The 22,561-nt window shown below is 41.1% G+C and overlaps 1 protein-coding gene across 10 annotated transcripts in view; it reads right to left on the bottom strand.

The window, feature by feature from the left end:
* Positions 1 to 22,561, bottom strand: part of SYNE1 (spectrin repeat containing nuclear envelope protein 1) — a gene marked incomplete at its 5' end in the record, with an annotated part of 384,290 nt that overhangs the window by 68,724 nt on the left and 293,005 nt on the right. For all 10 annotated transcript variants that reach the window (XM_079780696.1, XM_079780700.1, XM_079780701.1 and 7 more), the window contains 12 exons: positions 2,030 to 2,124; positions 4,186 to 4,333; positions 4,735 to 4,889; positions 6,223 to 6,369; positions 6,905 to 7,087; positions 9,913 to 10,117; positions 10,518 to 10,651; positions 12,134 to 12,304; positions 15,723 to 15,878; positions 20,035 to 20,190; positions 20,883 to 21,059; positions 21,622 to 21,771. In XM_079780696.1, the coding sequence (XP_079636822.1) occupies positions 2,030 to 2,124; positions 4,186 to 4,333; positions 4,735 to 4,889; positions 6,223 to 6,369; positions 6,905 to 7,087; positions 9,913 to 10,117; positions 10,518 to 10,651; positions 12,134 to 12,304; positions 15,723 to 15,878; positions 20,035 to 20,190; positions 20,883 to 21,059; positions 21,622 to 21,771 (1,877 nt within the window). The remainder of the gene's footprint in view (positions 1 to 2,029; positions 2,125 to 4,185; positions 4,334 to 4,734; positions 4,890 to 6,222; positions 6,370 to 6,904; positions 7,088 to 9,912; positions 10,118 to 10,517; positions 10,652 to 12,133; positions 12,305 to 15,722; positions 15,879 to 20,034; positions 20,191 to 20,882; positions 21,060 to 21,621; positions 21,772 to 22,561) is intronic.

Here is a 22,561-nt window from a genome sequence, read left to right as displayed (position 1 = left end):
ATTTTTTAAACTTAAACTTCTTCTAACACCACTTCTTCAAAATAGACTCGCCCAGGCCGTGGTATTTTGTGGAAGAGCCACACTCAAGGGGCCAAAGAGCCGCATGTGGCTTGCGAGCCGCAGTTTGCCGACCACGGACCTAGGGCCACTGTGAACTCTGAGTTTGTAACCAGAAGTGCTCTCAGTGTTTCTGTTTTTAAAAGAACATTTCTGATATTTACCATCTAACTGCAGTAGAACCAAATATGATGAGCTGGGTTGATGAGACCTCCCTAAACGCTACCAGCGTCTCTCATCTCTAAAAACGTGTCACTCCAGGACCCGAGAATACCCTGCAACATGAGGAGTGCCCTGCCTACCCTCTCCCCGCCAGACAGCCGGCCAAGGTCTTGCTGGAGCCGCATCCTCACTCTGCAGAGCAGAGCAGTCCTGAGCTACCTGCCAGCATGAGGGACTGCTTAAAGCAAGACACGGTTCCCTCAACTGAACTTGAGCTCTACAAAGCAGACGTTATAAATGAACTCTTAAAACATAATGCATTTGTAATCTGAGGCCTTCCTACTGTCAACATGTTCTAACCAAAAAATTTTTTTTTCACTTGCAACTTTCAAAATGATTCTCCAGTCCAACCCTCATAATTTCATCCCTTGGTGTTTTTCCCTAACTGATAACATTGAAAATTTAATAGATGTTGGCTTGCGCATGCCTTTTAAATTTTATTTTACTTAATGACTCAAACTTTTGTAATATTGTTATAGAGTTGCCTAAGGGAGGATAAAGCAAAAGATAAGTTAATTGCATCTAAATCTGTCTTCTTTTGAGGGACTTAAATTCTCGGTAAAGTTCACATTAAATTTGGCTTACTTAGACTAGAATAAATACGGTATCACATTTTGTTGTTCCAAGTTTAACCATAGAAATCTTTCATGTTCTTCCAAAGAAATAGCCACTTAAAATTAAAATTGCTTCCAAAGCATTTAAAAAACACCCCAAAACCACAGAGTTTCTTAATAAAAATAATGATTTCTTTTTTTAAAATAAATATAATCACAATTACTGGTCCTAAATATGGGAAAGATATACACATGTAATAAAATAAATGAGGTTTATACTGCGAATATCACCATGGAGTCTAGATGGGATAGCACAACATTGTTCCCAGGAAATGTAAATGTAGTATGACATCATCATACTCACATACCACAAAGCTAACGAAGAGTGAAGTATTACCCCTGCATTTTAATTTTTTAAAAAAGTTATCTTCATTGTTGAAAGTATTACAGATGTCCCCATTTTTTCTCCCCTTGACCTCCTCACCCCTGCTCCTGCCCCCTCCCCAGGCCTTCACCCACTATTGTCTGTGTCCATGGTACACCTGCATTTTAAATAAAGAGTCTGCTAAGTACACAAAGAGGAAGTAGGCTGAGTGTAATCTGACCTAAGGTAGCCCACCATTTGCAAATCTGGTGGAATTAGCAAGGTATGAGAGCTGGCTGGTCTCAACTAAAAACCAGATACACCAGTCCTAGGCTCGATTCTGTGCTACGTAGTTACGTAGTCCAATTCTGTGCTACGTAGTTACGTAGTCCAATCAGTTCACATTTCTGGGCCTCAAGTTTTCATCTGTAAGTTAAAGGGATGGTCTAGCCACCTCAGTGCTCCTTTTAGGAATAAAATGTCTATAATCATAGAAGAACATGAGGAGCATATGTTTATAAACCCTGATGCCTCATTGATACAATTCATTCTGATCTATTTCTTAATCCCACTCTCCAACGGACGTCCAGCAGAGGTTGGCTAGGTGATTTCCAATTACGCTACGTCCTTCATATCATATAATAGTTCTTTCAAAAGATTCAATCCTCAGTCGTTTCAGAGATTCATAGAAGCCTCTCCTCCAATTATGGAGGATCCGCTGTAGTACAATTGCCTTGGGAAGGTTGGATATATGCCTTCTAATCTGCTCATTAAAAAGAAAATGACTAATTTACTGGAACCTTTCTTCATAATAATATATCAAAGGTCCTACCTGTCATCAACTTGACCTTGCTCCAGAAGACGCTGCCCATCAGTAATGATCGAGTGCAAAACCTGTTGACGACTGAACATCTCGGCTTGAAACAACTGTTATAAAAAAACACACACACAAAACCACATAATTTAGAGTTCCTAATTTTAATGACCCATTCTCTAATAAGTTTCCAAAAGTTTGGATTTAAGTAAGGTTATGAAAAATATATCCAGCTGATTCGGGATATATGTTTTATCTTGTAGTGTAGAAATAATGTAGTTTTAAACCATCAATTAGGATAGATTTAAAGTTTAATTTTTGTTTACCAAAACTGACTAAAAGTTGAATTATGTTCCTCTCCTTTCTTTCGAAATCTCCTATAAAGTTGGTTAGCACATAAATTGTATTCCAGGTCCTTCTGTATGCAGAGTATGGCTTGTTTTCAGACAGAGACTAGCTTAAGACCTTTTAAAAAGTTAAAGAATGAAAAATAAAACAGCCCTTTTTTTTGGAACTCACTATTTTTCTGTTTAATTGGGTTAATAAAATTATTTCAATACTAAAAAATTCAACAGAAACGATTCCAACCTTTTTTTCAATTGTTGTTTAAACAGGTTTATTGAGATATAATTCATATACCATATAATTCACCTATTTAAAGTGTGTAATTTAATGATTTTTATTATATTCACAGACTTGTGCAACCAATACCACAATAAATCTTAGACCATTTTCATTACCCCCAAAAGGACTCCATACTCATTAACAATCACTCCCCATTTCCTCTCAAACCCCACCTCTAAGTAACCTTTAACCTATTTTTCATCCCTATAGATTTGCTTACTCTGGACATTTTATATAAATGGACTTATGCAATGTGCTATCTTTTATGACTGACTTCTCTTCACTTAGCATTATGTTTTCAAATCTGATCCATTTTGCAGTATATGTCAATAAAGCTTTTCATTTCTATTGCTGAGTAGTATTCCACTGTATAAATATACCACGTTTTATTTATTGATTCTTCAGTTGGTGGATATCTGAGTTGCATCCACTTCTTGGCTACTATGAATAATGCCGCTCTAAACAATGTTCTTGTGCAAGTTTTTGTCCACATAGATATATGTGTGGATGTACATTTTCATTTCTCCTGGGTAAATTCCACCTAGGAGTGGAGATACAGGGTCACGTGATAACTCTATGTTTAACATTTGGAGGAACTGCCACACCGTTTTCCAAAAAAGCTTCACTATTTTCAATTCCTATCAGCAATGGGTAAGGATTCCACTTTCTCTATTCCCTCCCTCGTCTACACTGATCTTTTCCATTGTAGCCATCCTAGTGGGTGTAAAGTGGTATCTCATTGCAGATTTCATTCATTGTATTTTATTTCCTCAGCAGTCAAATCAATAAAAATGGACTTAAAAATACCTTACACATATTTAAATTCTTGATTTCTTAAATGTGAACAAAATGCTTCAAAATTCATTTTATTCTCTTTTAAATTCTGCATTAAGCCTTTTCTCTGCTTGTAGGTAAATCCTATCTCGCCATTTGCATATATTTTATAAACACGTGGAACAACTTAGTCGCACCAGTAAGTAGCAAAATAGAGGCTCACAGCAAAATAACTAATTTGGGTTTTGTATCTAGTTTATTATCAGTTTCTTGAAAAATATACTATCATCTGGTCAAGAGGTGCACTTGGAGGTTTTGGTAGCTTGATTCCCTAGTATAAAATGCACATGTGCTTTTTAAAGAACACACGATTTTATTTATCAAAGAATTTTTATCAAAGCAGAATCTCCATAGCAACTAGCCTTGGCAAGATTAATGGAGTCTGTAACTCAATTTGAAAATTGAATCCAACTTTCTAAACTCTTTCCACAACCCTGCCTGCCTCCCCTCCCCACCCCTGTTAAGTAGACCTGGACCACAATTGTGACACTATCCATTGCTGGGTATTGAAGCCGGCCACCGGCTTATAACCAACGATAGGGCAAAGAGTGGGCTACAATTTTGGAATTAACCCATCACAATCAAGAAGGCAAAAACAGTGTGTGCATTTGAGCAGACTCAGCACAAGATTCAGCCCTTTAATTCCCCCACATGGCATTTTGTAGCATCTTTCAAAGGCCTATTTAACTGTCCCCAAATCTACTAGCATAACTCACCTCATGGGCTCTCTGCTGCTCTAGAAGATGCTGATAATTGCCTGAAATCTCAACAGCTAATTTTTGCTCCGTCTGAACCAGGAACTCCATCCATGTTTCGCATTTTTCTAAGAAAGTCTGATGTTGTAGCAAAAATGACTGCAACTTACTGACAGAATAAAGGAAAGAGAATAGTGGCTATGTTGTTGCTTATTCTTCTATCTTTGGCATATAAAATGAGATTAAATAATTTCTACCTCTGATTCTAATTTGACTATCACAAACCTTTCACGTTAGGTAGTAAAATTTAGAAAACAAAATTGAAAAAAAAAGTTTAAAATGGTAAGTTTTAAGAATGATACGGTTAATATATTGTTATGTAAAAGGACTTGCTATTTTTTGATTAAAAGAATATTTAGTACATTAAACATGGGAAAGCACAATTTGAGTTTCTTACTTTTAGTTCCGATTTTGGACATCGGAAAGACCTAGGCTTTATAACTGACACCAATCATGAACTTGTTTCTACTGACATGTTACAGCAGCCAAAACATCTCTTGGAGACTCTACCTGAATCTCTCTGTGGTCTGCGAGGAGATGAGAGACCAGTGCCGATTCAGACTCTGCATCCTCTTGATTTCTTTGTCATTCAGGGGTAGCCTGTAGCCAAGCTCATTCAGACGGTCTAAATCTGGGGCCATGCTGCTGAATTTTAACATCTGTCCCTGAAAGCAAGATTTAAGAGTGGGTTTAGCACCGTGGTCAGGAAGGGGAGGGAGCTTTCCAAGTGCTCAGTGAACTTGGATTTCAGTAAGAGGCCGGCTATTGTTCTCCTGTGCATTTCTAGGCCACCTGCTTGCCATCGCGAGCGTCGCAAATAAAAAGCTGCACCTTCCAGTCAGCATCCTGGGCTGCCGCTGCTGCTGCCACTTGGCCATGGCTACTCACTACCCTTTGGGGAACAGTTAGTAGTTTATGTGTATTATTTACTGGATTCATTTCCTAATAAAAAGTAATTCTTCATAGAACTGATAAAGAATGAAAATTATGCTGATGGCTGAGAAGGCTTTCTTCTTACCCTTTATACTTCATTTATCCCTCCTATTCTGTTCCTTTATTACTTAACTAGAGGCCCAGTGCACAAATTCGTGCACCAGTAGGATCCCTTGGCCTGGCCTGCGGGATCGGGCCAAAACCGGTTCTCCAAAATCCCCCGAGGGATTTATTGAGCATTTATAAGCATTGTTATAAGAGCTTCACAGGTAATACAATAACTCACTTTTAGCCTCAAAACAATCCCGTAAGGTACTACTCTACTATTCCCACTTTACATTGAGGAAAAAGAGGCCCAGAAGCTTTAAGCAAATTGCTCAAAGTCACCCCGCAACTAGGGGGTAGAGCTACATAAGCAAGAGTTGCTGGGCCGAAACCGGTTTGGCTCAGTAGATGGAGCGTCGGCCTGCGGACGGAAAGGTCCCAGATTCGATTCTGGTCAAGGGCATGTACCTTGGTTGTGGGCACATCCCCGGGGGGGGGGGGGGGGCGGTGTAGGAGGCAGCTTATCGATGTTTCTCTCTCATCGATGTTTCTAACTCTCTATCCCTCTCCCTTCCTCTCTGTAAAAAATCAATAAATTCAATAAATAAAAAGAGTTGCTGAGTTATTCCTAGATGGCACACAATCCCACTCCACACATTATCGGAAGAGCTTCAGTTTTAGGCCTTTGGCCCCAGCCCCGACGTTGGTGACCACTAACTGAGAAAGCAGTCTGTGCTTTCAGCCCTCTGTCCTCCTTTCGGTCCCAGGACACGCTGCCTCTTCTGGTCTGCCTGTGGGCATTCGCAGCCCCGTCCAGGAAACCAGCCACAGGAAGGAGAAAATGCCAGGACATTTGGCTGTGGGTGCTTTCCCTGTGCGTGCTCTGCAAAAGGCTCATCACCCTGGAGAAGGAATCAACTCCCAATAAAAAGGTAGGCCTATGTCCGAAGTTTTGAGTTTCCCTTAAGGTTTGGAGGACAGAAGATGGAAGGTCTGGGACGAGGATTTCAACACACTTGCCTTCAGTTCTTCCATCCTTTCCTGGATGGTCGAGAGGTCAGATGAGTGGCTGGGGTCCTGGCCTTCAAGTATTTCTTCAGCTTCTACTATCCAGGCCTCCAAAGCTTCTAAACTCTTGGTAAAGGTTTCATAGTCAAGAACTCCAGCCTTTGTATTACAAAAGAAAATTAATAGTTAGAAATCTAGTGAAAGGACATGGATACTGAAATTATTTCTCATGGTCTATTGTCCAATTGCAATGGGACACACAAGGCTACAATGATTTACATTTTCTTCTTTTTAATAATATAATTTTCTAAAACCTAGAATGAGTTACTTCTATGTAGGATTAATTATCCAGTTAGAGTCACTCTTATAATATATTTCCAAACAGAAATATATCCTGGTTCTTGCAAAAACTTATGAATTTTAATATTAAGCCACTTGGTGTTTATTAAGTGAACATATTTTACTCAGTGCCACGGAAGAAAGCATTGGTTTAGGGGCACAATTACTTCGTAAAGAACAGTGTAAAACTCCTGCCTTCCCTTATTCCCACTGAAAATGCCAAGTTTGTTTATATTTTTACTCTGTGGTCTTGAAGGAGGCAGAGTCCGAATGATGAAAATTCTTCTTTCCTGAGTTTATGCTCAGTAGTTACAGAAAGCCCAATAGACAACACATGCTGAAGAGAACTCTGTACCTGCAACACAGTCTGCTGCTTGCAAAGAGCCTGCTCGAGGCCACACAAGTGTTGACTCAGAGACAGCTGGTCTGAGTGAATGGCTGCCGCTGCGGAAGCATCCACCTGTTGCTTGAGCTGCTCTCCCAGCTCATGGAGAACAAACAGGGAATCCTTCACGGTGCCCAGACCTCTGAGGAGGTCCTGTGGAAGATGAAAATACACCCGTCATGAAACCACATGCTAAGTGTCGTCCGTATAATAAACCATCAGCGAAGGGCCACACATCTAGAAACGCTCTGTTCTTATCTGACAAGTTATTACACGAAATCACCTTCACCTGAAGGAAAAATAATCAAGAATTGAGTCCAATTTATAAATCCAATTTCCACTGGCTTATAATTCTGAGCATAAAAGGTGGAGGCAAGAGCTACCATGGAAAATACTGGAAGTGCAGCTCACCCCTAGCCCTGCGCACCAGAACCATCACGAGGTTTCCACACCCCACTTATAAATCCAAAAGGCACACGCAGCCAAATGTCCTGGCATTTTCTCCTTCCTGTGGCTGGTTTCCTGGACGGGGCTGCGAATGCCCACAGGCAGACCAGAAGAGGCAGCTGTGTCCTGGGACTGAAGGGAAGACAGAGGGCTGAAAGCACAGACTGCTTTCTCAGTTGGTGGTCACCAACGTCGGGGCTGGGGCCAAAGACCTAAAACTGAAGCTCTTCCGATAATGTATGGAGTGGGATTGTGAGCCGTCTAGCAAGAACTCATGTGGATTAAAAAATTTAAAGAACACATTTACTATCTATACTAATAAAAGCGTAATATGCTAATTAGACCAGGCAGCCAAATGACCTTCCTGACGACCTTCTGGATGAAGCTGGAGCTGTGAGGGCCAAGCTTCTTGCACGAATTTTGTGCATCGGGTCTCTAGTTCTGATCATAAAAACCACAGAGACTTTTATTGTAGAACACGGAAATACAGCAAAACATACATAAATAAGAAACACAAATCTACAAGTAGAGTCAATAACTGCAAAAGTGGACAGTTTTTTCCTGCTTCTTCATATAATTGATGTCAAATTGAGAACACAGTGCCACATTTTTATCTCTTTCTACTTAGCATTATAGGCCCAAGAGATGAGTTTACCAACAGTATCATCTGTACGATGGGTGGTCGAGTGACAGTGGTTGTGACACACCCTCCCACCTCAGTGGGGTGTGGAACCCTAGTGATGGTTCTGGTATACAGGGCTAGGGCTGAGCTGCACTTCCATTACTTTCCATGGTAGCTCTTGCCTCCAGCTTTTATGCTCAGAATTATAAGTCAGTGGAAATCCGGTTTCTGGTTTCCAACTACCACTAAGCGATGACACATGACTGACTCTTCCACCTGCTGCTGGTGCCCCATTGGACATGGAGGAGAGAGCAGAGGCTGCTTATACACACACAGGGCCTACTGTGAGAGGAAGAAAAGCAACGGCCAACTTTACCCTTGGCATAGCTATCAGATACAGGCACAGACAATTGGGAGCACTGCACTCTAAAGCAGGAGTATCTCCACTGCGGAGGGCTGCACACTGAAAAGGACAAATCTTGTTAAGGATAAACCTTCGGTGGATGGAGAAAAGCAGGGGAACTATATTCACCATAAATATTCAACTTTAGCTTTCAAGTGATGATTTGTTATTAATGTAAAGGTATTAGACTAGGTTAAACTTTTATTTATTTGCTTTTTATAACTTGCCTAATTCTGATAAGCTGACTGGGAAAGTTTGTCAGAAGATATTTGAAACAATTCATTAAAATAAAGAAAAAAAAGGACAACTAATAAGAGCCATGCACTGGGGGAAAATAAGAGAACTGTTCCCGAAAACCTTAGGTAGGTTATTGGCAGATACAGTGAAAAAGAGAAACTATTAGAAAGCTATTAAGAAGTACACCCATAAATCAGGAGAGAAAGACTTCTTTGTACCATTAAATTCTTAGAAGACATTATGTTGATGCTTATCCCGGTGCATGAAATTCGTGCGTGGGGGTATGTGTCCCTCAGCCCAACCTGCACCATCTCCAATCTGGGACCCCTTGAGGCATGTCCTACTGTTGGGTTAATTTGCATACTCACTCCTGATTGGCTGGTGGGCGTGGCTTGTGGGTGTAGTGGAGGTATAGTCAATTTGCATATTATGCTTTTATTAGATAGTATAATAAAAGGATAATATGCAAATTGATCCTAACGGCAGAATGACCAGAACGACTGGTCACTATGATGCGCACTGACCACCAGGGGGGCAGATGCTCAACCCAGGAGCTGCCCCCTGGTGGTCAGTGTGTTTCCACAGGGGGAGCACCGCTCAGCTAGAAGCTGGGCTCACGCCTGGCGAGCGCAGTAGTGGTGCTGGGAGTCTCTCCCGCCTCCGTGGCAGTGCTAAGGATGTCCAACTAATGGCTTAAGCCCACTCTCCCCAAGGCTGCCAGAGGGATGTCTGACTGCCAGCTTAGGCCCAATACCACAGGGAGCGGGCCTAAGGTGGCAGGTGGACATCTCCCGAGGCAGTCCCAGACTGCAAAAGGGCGCAGGCTTGGCTGAGGGACCCCCCCACCCCGAGTGCATGAATTTTCATGCACCGGGCCTCTAGTGTAAAAGATAATGAACCAAAATGGATGAGACCTTTAACAATAGATTTTTAAAAGATATAACATTATTCTCCCTATGGTCATTTCTTATATTGACCATCTCCGTAGAAACAGGTAGCCTGAATCATTCACATGGATTGCATTACATTAAGAAAAACGGGAAAACAACTCATCTTTTAAAATGGAAGTGAGAGGGGCCTTTAAAATCTGACCCATGTGTTCTGAAAACCTAGCAGGCTCCTTGATATGTAAAACGATTCTTTGGGGGTCACTGTCTCACATACTGAGACCTATCAAAATCTTACCCACATCAGCACTTGCCCTGCCAAACTGGAGAAGTCTAAGAAAGGCATGTCTGGAAAACAAAACACGATCCTGCCTGAACGTACATTGCAATCTTGAACCCACGTAGCCACTTCGTCATCGGCGATGTCCTTGTTGGCGGCCGCCTTCAGGAGCTCCTGGGTGCGGCCCGCCTGCTGCTGGACTGCGGAGGCGCACTGCGCCGAGTAGTCCCGGTGTCTCCGCCACAGCTGCAGGAGGGCCCTGCTGGCGTGCAGCTGCTCCGCCACCTCTTCCAGCAAGCTGTTCCATCTGGAAACGAGAGCCAACACGCGTGGGCAGACCTCCCCCTCAGGCCAAATGCTCTGACTTACTGTTTCATGTTTCACGATCCTGCTTCATGTGCGTTTGGAAGTCATGCAAGGATGTCTCATTTCTATTGCACATCATAAAAAGTGCATGTCATAGTCACTCCAGGGGAGACGGCAGGAATGAGGCCCATCTTTGGGTACATAGCAGTTCTAACTCCTCTCTAAACATCTCCACTGCTTTTACTTACCATTCACTTCGTTTTGTCAAAATTAAAGCAAAAGTGGAATAAAGTCTACAAAGCCCAAATTCAAAACGCTGGCGAGTTTAAACTGTGTCACTGCTTACAATGTGGTTGTGCTACATGTAATGCATAAGAGTTTCACGTTAGCATGCTCCATACCTCAGAGTGACTTCCTTTAATGTATTGGTAAGCGTTTCTGTCACAGGTGGGTGACATTCCTTTAATAGCTGGTTGGTGACAGAGCCAAATTTCTGTAAGCTCTTTTCCTGTTTTTCTAGGTCATCTTGAAGATTCTGCCCAAAGAAAAAATACCACAGATAAAATAGTGATTTAGATCTAAATGTAAGTCTAAGTCTAAAAGTAATTTGTAGCTGTTTTCATGAATATGTACATATGAATATAGAAACAGTGACGTCGCTGCTATGCGTTATATGCAAGGATTACTGATGGTCTCTGTTCTTAGTGCAACCAAGTGATGGTCTCAATTCTTGGCACATCTCCACAGGTGGGGGAGGCTACAGAGTCCAGTCCTATTTAACGCTGGCACCTGATTGCCATCAAATCAAAATATGCAAGGTAAAGACCCTGGATTCTTTCATATCTTAAGAGAGCATTTGCAGGTGTTAAACACGGACAAGGCTAAGTTAAAAAGTACTTACAACCTGCTCAAAGTTATAAAGAACACATTTACTATCTATACTAATAAAAGGGTAATATGCTAATTAGACCAGATAGACTGGATGTCTTCTGGACATCCTTCCAGACAAAGCCACGGTGGCAGGGCCGAGGCAGAGCGGTTAGGGGCTTTTAAAGTTACTATTCTCAAAATAAGTTTTAATGATTTTTAGTATCTGCAATAAGAATTTAAGGTTCAAATAAATTATGTAGACACATTTTATCCTTCTTCCTGACCGCCCAACCCCCCTCCCCAAAGGTATGCCCTTCAGAAAGCCTGCCTATGAGGTCAGCAGCATATACATTTGATCTCCAAGCCCAGGAGGTGCATGCTGGGCCCTTGCTGGCATCCCACCCCTTGAGGGCCTGCCCTGCCACCCCATAGTCTGCATTATGTAGCTGGGGAGAAAGAGCAGTAACAGGTGGGTGTCCAGTGCCCAGGTGTTCTGAGAAGTGAGGGCGGCAGCTAATCTGAGGGCAGTGGCCTGAGCTAGGAGGGGTGCTGTGTTTAAGTCAAACAGCAACGATGCTACGATGCCATGATGCCACTCTAGATGAATGCATTGATAATAATGACACAGGAAACGAAGCAGCCAGTGCTAGAAACAAAGGTATGTGTACACACTGGGTAGACCACAGATATTATGCTAAACAAAAAGAAAACAGTAGTTTAAAGATGTACCACTTTTGCTATTTTTCTCTTTGCTTTCTTTTTAATCCCTTAGCATGTGTTTGGAGAAAAGGGAAGACAGAGAAGGCAGCGACATGGATCAAGGAGATAGATGTGGGTATAAAATCATTTTATAAAATACATTCCTGTGGATATTTACATGTTAGAATTTAAAAATCATTTCATTAGATATTGTTAATCCAGAATTCGGTATCACAGGAAAGTTTGGATGAGTAACAAATAAAGTTAAGTTTTTAGTTTGTCTGTATCATTTAGAACGATATCTGCAGGTAAAATTATTTAAACATTTTAAAAATAATTAAATGTAAGCAATAGACAGCAATATTTCAGGATGATGTCCACATTTGCTATGTTCTTTATTTTCTCAAATTAAAAAGCATGTTAAGGGCAGATTGAATTCAGTCCTTACCTGAAGATTGTCTACCTGAACTTGCACAGCTTCCAAAGAGCCGACCAGCAGCCGGAACCGGGAGAGAGAGTACCTGGCCTCCATGAGGCAGCTGTTCAGCTCATCGAAGGCCGCCTTGTGCTGGCTCCAATGGTCGTGCACGGACCTCAGCAGTATCTTTAACTGCCCAGCCTTTTCCAAGAGAAAGACACTTCTTAGAACTGCATAACACTTAAAGTTACAAAATATATGTTTCATGGGTGGGAAAAATTAATATTGAATAACTTTATCAGGGTTTTGGGCATTATAAATGAACTCAAACAAAAAAGATTTCAAACATAAGATATAGCAATGTTGAAACCGATGCCTCTCCTCCTTTTGAACACTCGGTCTAAATCAAAATTCTTAAAAAGGTTTTATACATAATCTTTATATGTAATATATAGTATATACCTATATTATATAAAAGTGATAAAAAGTCAATATATTTAATACTATAGTTTAGGAAATGAGTCTTTTGACTAATGCATTAACTCGTTTAGTCTTCATAACAACTTGATGAGGTAGATGACATCACCCCCATCTTACAGATGAGGAAACTGAGGCACAAAGATGTTATGAAAATCACCTGGGATCATACTGCTAGAATGTGAGAAGTCTATATTTGAAATGAGGCAAATCTGGTCCCAGGAAATGATACCTATCAGTCTATCTATCTATCTATCTATCTATCTATCTATCTATCTATCTCACTTATGTGCACACACACGCACAAATGAGTATCTTGAGACAAAAAACTTCTCAGAACATTTCCTCCCATACTTATCTGCAAAAGAAAAGTTTTTAGTTTGTCTGTATCTTTTAGAAAGATATCTGCTTTGGACTTCCTGGATGTCAGCCCCAATCTTCTAAATGCAATCTTTTCAATATGGAGGAACTATGACCATAATTAAGAAAATCTATAATAGTAAAAGCATAACATGCTAATTAAACCAGATGTCCTTCCAGACGACCTTCTGGACGAAGCCAGGGCTGCGAGGAAAGCCCAGATCCCGGGTGCCGGAGGGAAGACCTGGTCCTGGGTGCCAGAGGAAAGCCGGTGCCGGCAGCCGGGGGAAGGAAGGCCTATTCTTGCACAGATTTCGTGCATCTGGCTTCTAGTAGATTATATAATAAACTAGAGGCCCGGTGCACAAAATTCGTGCCAGGGGTGGGGGGCAGTGTCCCTCAGCTCAGCCTGCACCCTCTCCAATCTGGGACCCCTTGAGGGATGTCCGACCGCCCGTTTAGGCCCGATCCCACCAGGATTCTGACTCACAACTGCTCGCTTGCCTCTGCCTGATTGCCCCTAACTGCTTCTGCCTCCCAGCCTGATCACCCCCTAACCACTTCCCTGCCAGCCTGATTGACACCTAACTGTGATCGAGTGGATATTTAGGAGAGGGCAGGGAGTGCCCAGGTGGATATATAAAAAAGGGTAGGGAGTGACCCAGTGGATATGTAGGAGAGGGTAGGGAGTGACCCAGTGGATATGTAGGAGAGGGTAGAGAGTGACCCAGTGGATATGTAGGAGAGGGTAGAGAGTGACCCAGTGGATATGTAGGAGAGGGTAGAGAGTGACCCAGTGGATATGTAGGAGAGGGTAGGGAGTGACCCAGTGGATATGTAGGAGAGGGTAGGGAGTGACCCAGTGGATATGTAGGAGAGGGTAGGGAGTGACCCAGTGGATATGTAGGAGAGGGTAGAGAGTGACCCAGTGGATATGTAGGAGAGGGTAGAGAGTGACCCAGTGGATATGTAGGAGAGGGTAGGGAGTGACCCAGTGGATATGTAGGAGAGGGTAGGGAGTGACCCAGTGGATATGTAGGAGAGGGTAGGGAGTGACCCAGTGGATATGTAGGAGAGGGTAGGGAGTGACCCAGTGGATATGTAGGAGAGGGTAGGGAGTGACCCAGTGGATATGTAGGAGAGGGTAGAGAGTGACCCAGTGGATATGTAGGAGAGGGTAGAGAGTGACCCAGTGGATATGTAGGAGAGGGTAGGGAGTGACCCAGTGGATATGTAGGAGAGGGTAGGGAGTGACCCAGTGGATATGTAGGAGAGGGTAGGGAGTGACCCAGTGGATATGTAGGAGAGGGTAGGGAGTGACCCAGTGGATATGTAGGAGAGGGTAGGGAGTGACCCAGTGGATATGTAGGAGAGGGTAGAGAGTGACCCAGTGGATATGTAGGAGAGGGTAGGGAGTGACCCAGTGGATATGTAGGAGAGGGTAGGGAGTAACCCAGGTGGATATTTAGGAAAGGGTGTGGTGTTCCAGGCCCTTGAGTGTGGACCAGGCCTGTGGAGTTCAAGAGCAGGGCGAGAACAGAAGCCAAATGAGCCTGCAGGACAGACAGCTGCTGGAGATGGATACGAGGGCAGAGGGACCCTGGAGCCCGGGTTACGTGGGCCTTCAGGTCCTCACCAGGTTTTGTCCTCATTCTAAAATGAGACAAGAAGCTATTGGAGGGTTTGAGCTGAGGACTGCTATGATCCGGCTTCCATTTGAACAGTCTCCTCTGGCATGGAGACCATTGAGGAGGTCACTGATAACCTCAAGGTGAGCGGTTGGGGTGACATAGACCTGGGTGCTAACTGCAGGGACTGGGCAGAGTTTAGATTCTGGAAATACACCTGACCTGTTTGCTGATGGACTGGATGTGGGGTATGACAGAAAGACAGGAGTGAAGAATGACTCCACAGTTTTCTGCCTGAACAACTGGAAGGGTAGAGTTGTCATTGATGGGGGGAAATGGCAGGAAAACAGAGATGGGGGGAAAGTGTAGGTATGAGGGGAACAGGAGGTGGTTTGGACACGGGAGTTTGACATGTCTACTGGTCATGCAAGAGGAGATGTCTACACATTGGGTTTCTCTCTTGACCCCAGCCTCTGTCTCTAGATTTTAGGAGAGAAATCCGGGCTGGGGATACACATTGGAAAAATGTGTGTGCCTAAATCAGTGATGGCGAACCTATGACACGCGTGTCAACACTGACACGCGTAGCCATTTCTGATGACACGCGGCGAGGATGAAACATTTGCAAAATAATGTTTTCTCCTCAAAGTGACACACTGCCCGAGTTATGCTTAGTTTTTTGACACACCAAGCTCAAAAGGTTGCCCATCACTGGCCTAAATGGTATGTATGGACATGGAAATGAATGAGGTTATTGTATATTTATTATAGAAAAGATATGAAGCTAGACTTTAAAAAAAGGAGTTAATAGTCTGGCCCATGTGGCAGTGGTTAAGCACTGACCTATGAATCAGGAGGTCATGGTTCAATTCCTGGTCAGGGCACATGCCCGGGTTGCGGGCTTGATCCCCAGTGTGGGGTGTGCAGGAGGCAGCCAGTCAATGATTCTCTCTCATCATTGATGTTTCTCTCTCCAACTTCCTTACTCTCTGAAATTAATATATATATATATGGTTAATAAAGTGAACTTAAGTACAAAGAGATGATGTACAGATTCGTATTACTCAGTTACTTTAGAAAAACCAACAGCAGTTCATGAGCGTGACATGGCAAGCAGGGCTTGGAGCCAGCGCTCACAACAACATTAGCATTACCATGTGGTCTAAATGTGCCCAGGTTTGCTTGAGCTCCTGCAGCGTGCTCACGACAGCATCAGACACTTCTTCTTTCTTGTCCTGAATCAAAGCAAGTCCATTTTGTTCAATCTTCTCCACCTCTTTTTCTTTGGCTTTAATCAAATCTTCTAGATCCTGAAAGATTAAAAACATAGTCATTTTAAATTGTTCTATTATGATGCACTGAAATTGAGCCATTATAGTCTCATATCCTAAAAATCTCTAAATAACCCAAAAGCTTATAATTCTCAGGACAGGGTCTCCATAGTGAAACTGTTTCCTGCATTTAAATTATGTAAACAGCCTTTTTATTCCATGATAAATTAGCATAATTTATCAAAGTAAAATTTGATTGCCTAATAGATAAGGAAATGGCACCATGTAATTTTTTTTTTCAAGAAGCTACAGGAAATAGTTGGAACTGGTAACATGATTATATTCTTAAATTCATGTATCTTGGTGTTGGAAAAATTACCCTATCCTAACCCATAGAGTAAAATGCAATGGAATGGTATTCTGTATCCCAGTATCTGAGGTTTAGTTATATTTCTGCTACAATGGAGCTGTGGCATATATATATATATATATATATATATATATATATATATATATATATTCTTTTAAGCTGTTAAAAACTAGACAAATGTAATAAATAAATAAATGAATAAATAAATAAAAACTAGGCAATTGTAAGACAGTATTGTTATATTCCGTCAGTTGATACTCTGCCATGCTTCAGTGCAAATTTATTTATTTTTCTCTCCTTAATTATCATAAAGCTACTTTTGTCATGATGTATTAATTGGAAATTCATGCATTTAGTAGCCAGAATAGATCATTTGTATTTTTAATATTGTTCTTTAATTTCCACTTTATAATTCTGTCAGTATTTTGACAGCTTAGATAATTAATCAGAGGATGACTATAGTGATTACTAGGGTTAGGGGTCATTTATGCAGCATAGAAAACATAATTAACTTTACTATTTAAAGATATTTATCTCTACCTCCCTGAAATATTAAATAACCATAAAGAATCCTTCCAATATGTCTTTAATATGATTCTAAAATTCAACCACTGGAATTAAATATATCCTCATTTATCCAGAGATGTACTTTGTTCAGTGAGCTCTATGGAATTAATGTCCCATTGCTCAGAAACACATCTCTAAAATGCTCTGTACTTTAGTATTGCCATAAAAGCAAACCCAGTAGGGAAACAGGGCTGAAATACATATTTTGTGCAAAATGAAGTTGTGATCATTTCCTTTCAATAATAATTAAAAGATGATTCTGTTTCTGATCAATGAAGGGAAAAGCCAAACCCAACATTTTTGGCTCTAATGAATCATTCTTAACTTGAGTTAATTCCTACATAGCAGTTTCTATGCTGATTTAAATGAATAAATCACCTCGAAAGAGTGGAAAAATATTCAAGATTTTTAAAACAAAGTAAAGCTTGAATCCAGTCACCAATTTAAGCATGCTGGCTTGAATTTCAAACTTTGGTCCAGAGGAACCATTTCCCAAAAATGACAATAAATTTTGATCAAGGCTTATGGTACTGCCAACAAAACATGCCAGTTAGGAAAAAAAACAACACACACACGCACGCGCACACATGCATACACACACACACACAAAGACCCAGTGATGCCCCCAAATAACTGAGTGGAGCTACATTCATTCTGTTCTTTGTTTAGAAAAACGACTTTTCATTTGAAATCGCAAATTGGCATTGGCATCACGTTCCTTGAACCACACTCCCAGCTTTCCTTCCTGACCCTGCCTGATGTGAACCTCTGGGAGATGAACATTTGGGTCCGAAAAGGAGTAAAACTTGCCAGGCGTCCACTACATTTTCCAGATAGCAATGTCTCTCTCTATTAAATAGAACACATGGACATGTAAAGAAACGCAATGGAAAATGGCAGGAAAACAGAATGGAAAAGAAGAAAAAAATGCTAAGAAAGAAAAAAGCAATGGGACAGAAGGAAGAAAAAAGAAAAGTTAAGGTATTGTTTCAGTCTCTCCATAGCAACGTCTGTCACAACAATATGCAAGGGAGCACTAATCCTGCTCATGTTAACACGTGAATTACCTTTTAATTTTAATGTTAGTGTTTTAACTCTCGAGCTCATCAAGAGGTTATAAGTTTTCATAATCCAAAGTCAAAATTTGAAATTCTGACTTATTTGCACATGTTAGAATCGATGCCTAAATTAGAAATGCTACTGGCTCCTGGAGAATTGAAAATGCAGTGGTGGCCCAGCTGGTGTGGCTCAGTGGTTGAGCATCGACCCATGCACCAAGAGGTCCCAAGTTTGATTCCTGGTCAGGGCACATGCCCAGGTTGCAGGCTCGATCCCCAGTGGGGGGTGTGCAGGAGGCAGCCGATCAATGATTTTCTCTCATCATTGATGTTTCTCTCTTCCTTTCTCTCTCAAATCAACAAAAACTTGATTTTTAACCAAGAAAATGCAATATGTTTTTGGCCTTCCATCTTTTACATACCCATCTTCTGATGTGAAGCTTTTTTAAAATTTCAAGCTATTTCTCTATGTGATGGTTTCCTTGGCCATTTTTATGCATCTCTGACTGGCAATCCATTATCTTGTCAGCCCAGCACAAGACATCTGCTCTTCCTTTTCTGAACCAAACAGCTATGCTCCGGAGCTTAAATATACCTGACTCTACATGTGCCCACAGAAGAAGTGCTGCTTGGAAGGAAGTTCATTACTAAAGGCCTTTCTTTTGGAAGTCTAGAATATAAAAACTAGCTTTGGGAAAGGGGCATTTCAGCAGAATTACTTCCCAGTTGAGTCTTCAACTGTTCTTAGGAAACACTACCAAGAAGGGTCCCAGCTAATCTGTAACACATTACAAATTATTGAGTTAGTTTTAAAAACAACTATTGCAGGGTTCACTGTGGCAGCTCCCATTTCTTCCTTAGAAACAAGAATATCTAAGGAAAGAATACGTGTTCTTAGGTCAGTGGTCGGCAAACTCATTAGTCAACAGAGCCAAATATCAACAGTACAATGATTGAAATTTCTTTTGAGAGCCAAATTTTTTAAACTTAAACTATATAGGTAGGTACATTGTTATTAACTTAATTTGGGTACTCCTAAGCTGGCCTCTGCTAAAAACTCAAGGGGCCAAAGAGCCGCATGTGGCTCGCGAGACGCAGTTTGCCGACCACCGTCTTAGGTCAATGGGGAACATTTAGAGTGTGCCCACTGTACCTGAACCCACAGTCCTTGCCACTACCGGAGCAAGCATGTGACACAGTAGTCACACTGTCACCTGTAAACCTGCCCCCCTCATGTGAGTTGAGTTAGAATCCAATCAAGCCTCTGGTGCTAACTCCATTCATAGGAAATACAGGAGAGAGAAGAGCAAGTTAAATGCCACTTTAGGGAAATACACAGGCTGATCCTGGATCTGGGGCCAGTCTACATTTTCTCTGGCAAGTTAATAGTATTAATATCAGTGACTTAAGAGAGCTAACGAGCATAGGAGCATGTAGACACTGCTGTATCTTTATGGGAATACATTAACTAGAAATATACATTTTACAGGAAATTTAGGAAATAGTATTATGGGTTGAACATTAAAAATATTAAGGGAGCGTTGGCCGTTTTGGCTCAGTGGATAGAGCATTGGCCTGCAGACTGCAGGGTCCCAGGCTCAATTCCCAGTCAGGGCACATGCCTGGGTTGCGGGCTCGATCCCCAGTAGGGGGTGTGCAGGAGGCAGCCAATCAATGACTATATCATCATTGATGTTTCTATCTCTCTCTCCCTCTCTCTTCCTCTCTGAAATCAATAAAAATATACTTAAAAAATATTAAGGGATTTTGTTAAACTTTTGGTAGTGATAATGTTATGGTTATATAAGAAAAGTCCATTTTGTAGAGCTGGGAATTGTAGCATGCAGGAATAAACTGACATGCTATCTGAGATTAACTATGACATCTTTCAGAAGAGAAGAAATAGTCAGGCAAATATGTCAAAATCTTGATAATTATTAAATGTGATGATTAGTATCTGATGATCAGGGGTCAGCAGCATCCTCTACTTATGAGTGTGTTTAAACATCCTGTTTTGAATTTTATAAAAAGAGGTGAAAAGACCTAATAGAAAAATCCTATAAACTCACATAATCAGAGAAATTTGTAATCGAATGCAACTGTTCTCAATATTTAACTCTCAGTTCTCAAGAAGGGCACTTTGATTTGGCACATGCCGTGAAATTGTGAACTGGAGCGTGTCAGCCGCCTGGACAGTTACCTGACAGTCTTTCATTGCGTTCTGAACTGAAGCGTGGTCTCCGACTTGATGCTGTTGTTTTAGTCTCTTTTCCTGGGTTTCAAACCAAGTTTTCATACCTTGTACATTGTTTTCATATTCTGACCACGATTCCAATAAGCCTTCCAACAGCTGGATCTGAACAAACATAATGAAGTGAAATTTACAATTTTATTTTAATTTCAAATCATTGGCAGGCCACTATTTCCTTCAAACTGAGAATTCATAAATTCATAAAATACAGTCCGTGGTATGTTTGATTAGAAATGAATGCTACAAAGTGCGAATCAATGACTATTTTTTGGTAAGCAAGTAAAGATCTTAAGTCTACTTGAAACGGAGGCAAAAGAAATTCAGAGGTGTCTTTAAAAAACTAAAATAATATGAAAGGGTGGAGGGCGCATAAGACAAAGTAATCGACATAATTAAAGAACATGTAGAGCCAGCAGTAGCTGGTTTGGCTCAGTGGATAGAGCATCGACCTGTGGACTGAAGGGTCCTGGGTTTGATTCTGGGCAAGGGTACATGCCCGGGTTGCGGGCTCAATCCCCAGTAGGGAGCGTGCAGGAGGCAGCCGATCAATGATTCCCTCTCATCATTGATGTTTCTCTCTCTCTCTCTCTCCCTTCCTCTCTGAAATCAATAAAAACATGTACCTATTTTTATAAAAGACCATGTAGAGCCATGTATGTATCCTTCGGTGGCATTCTCTCCAGCAGCAACCCTGAGCCCGGTGTCTGTCACTATCCTACTCATACAGTTACTTTTCTTGATAGAGTCTTTCTCTTCTTGGAGTCATGAAATACGGCAGTGGTGGCCTCATGGCTTACCTTCTCAGCTACTAGACCCTGCAGGATCTGCCAGCTTTTATTCATCGCTCCGAGTTGCTCAGCAAAATCAGTCTTATCGCTGCGCTTGCTCTCCACGTCCTGAGTGCTGATCTGCAGCACAGACTGGTTCACAAAGTCAACTGTCAGCTGCTTACAGTTGATGTCTATCTTAAAGCCCTGGAGCGAGGAGGGAGAAAAGAAAGCGAGGTCAGCTGTGTGCATGTCGTGTGTTTTCTCAGAAGCTGGAGAGCCTTCAGTAAGCAAAAGGTTAATATCATCACTTCCATGGGTTAGTCCAAATGGCACAATATGTGTGCATGCATAGAACCCGTTATTTTCAGAAACTGAATATATATAAGATATATATGAATACAGTAAACATGAATTAAATTTATAACTTTTGAATTTATAAATATATTTGAATTTATAAATATATATATATGGCAGAGGATGTAGAATTAGATACATTTTATGATTACACTATAAAATATTTATATAGTATCGATTTTTATGACTTCTTAAAATGACACAAAGTCTTATTCAAAATTATTCCTAATACCAGACAACTTTTCTATGCCTATCACTAGGGAGGCAATGTTCTTACTCTTATACACCTATCCGGTCACTATGGATGAAATCTATACCTCACAGCCTGATTGCCATTGCGGGAGTTCTTATGTCCCTTCAAATAAAATAGTCCCAAAACATGAAAAGGTAAAGATAAAACATGTGTAATCACCTTATATTTCTGAAGGTACTCATTGATGGCCTTGTAGCCTATGGCATTTTTTATATCCTCTTCATCCTTTTGAATGACATTTTCCATGAGAGAGATCCAAGTCATGACTTCAGAAATGGCATGGCGCGAGGGCAGCTTATCCATTTGGAGCTGCCCGAGGAGGAGAGCAAGTCACAAGTATTAAAATTCAAACCCGGTGCCTGTTAACCTAAACACCCCACATGAGCCCTTATTAATGTCCCCGCATAGGTAACTCTTCTTAATGCCATGTTTGGATCTTAACCTCATTGGAAGCTTGGAATTAAACAGCAGGCAAACACTGAACCATCATAGTCATCTTATGTTCACTTGCCATCCAATACTATAAACATTGTATAAACACTGGCTAATTAATCAAAATACCAGAAAGAAGAAAATATTATTGTTATTTTAAAGCTAGTTTTATGGCTTTAAAAAAACGTAACTACAAAACATTCAACAGATGTATCTTATTAATTAGCTCGTAAAATCTCTGTGTATTATGACTCAAGAATGTTAAAAGGAGAAAGAAAAATACCACAATACCAACTATCATTTTCGAGAGCTTTGGCACTCTAATATTTATTCCTAAGAGCATAGCCAACTTCTTCAGTTTCTAAAATATACTTGCAAGTCTGAATCTTACTTAATACATCATACATTTGTACAGCTACTTATTATAGTAATTTGGAAGAACATAAGCAATCATTTAAAATATTTATGGATTTCTCTGAGGTGCAGATGATGTAGAGATAAATGTGAGATGTACAGCTGCTGATTCGTAGGATTAAAAATTGGCATTAAACGCATCTATCTTACTGTATCTACAGTGAGGAGCACAAAAGAGAGAGAGACATAAACTCTCTGGGGGTTCAGAGGGGAGAAACATGTCTCCAGGAAAGAGGAGAACTGACTTCCCTTC

The sequence above is a fragment of the Cnephaeus nilssonii genome (assembly GCF_951640355.1).
Source record: "Cnephaeus nilssonii genome assembly, chromosome: 9".
In the NCBI taxonomy this organism is placed as follows: domain Eukaryota; kingdom Metazoa; phylum Chordata; class Mammalia; order Chiroptera; family Vespertilionidae; genus Cnephaeus; species Cnephaeus nilssonii.
Note: the sequence above shows the minus strand (reverse complement) of the source record. Positions and strands in the feature narration are given on the sequence as shown.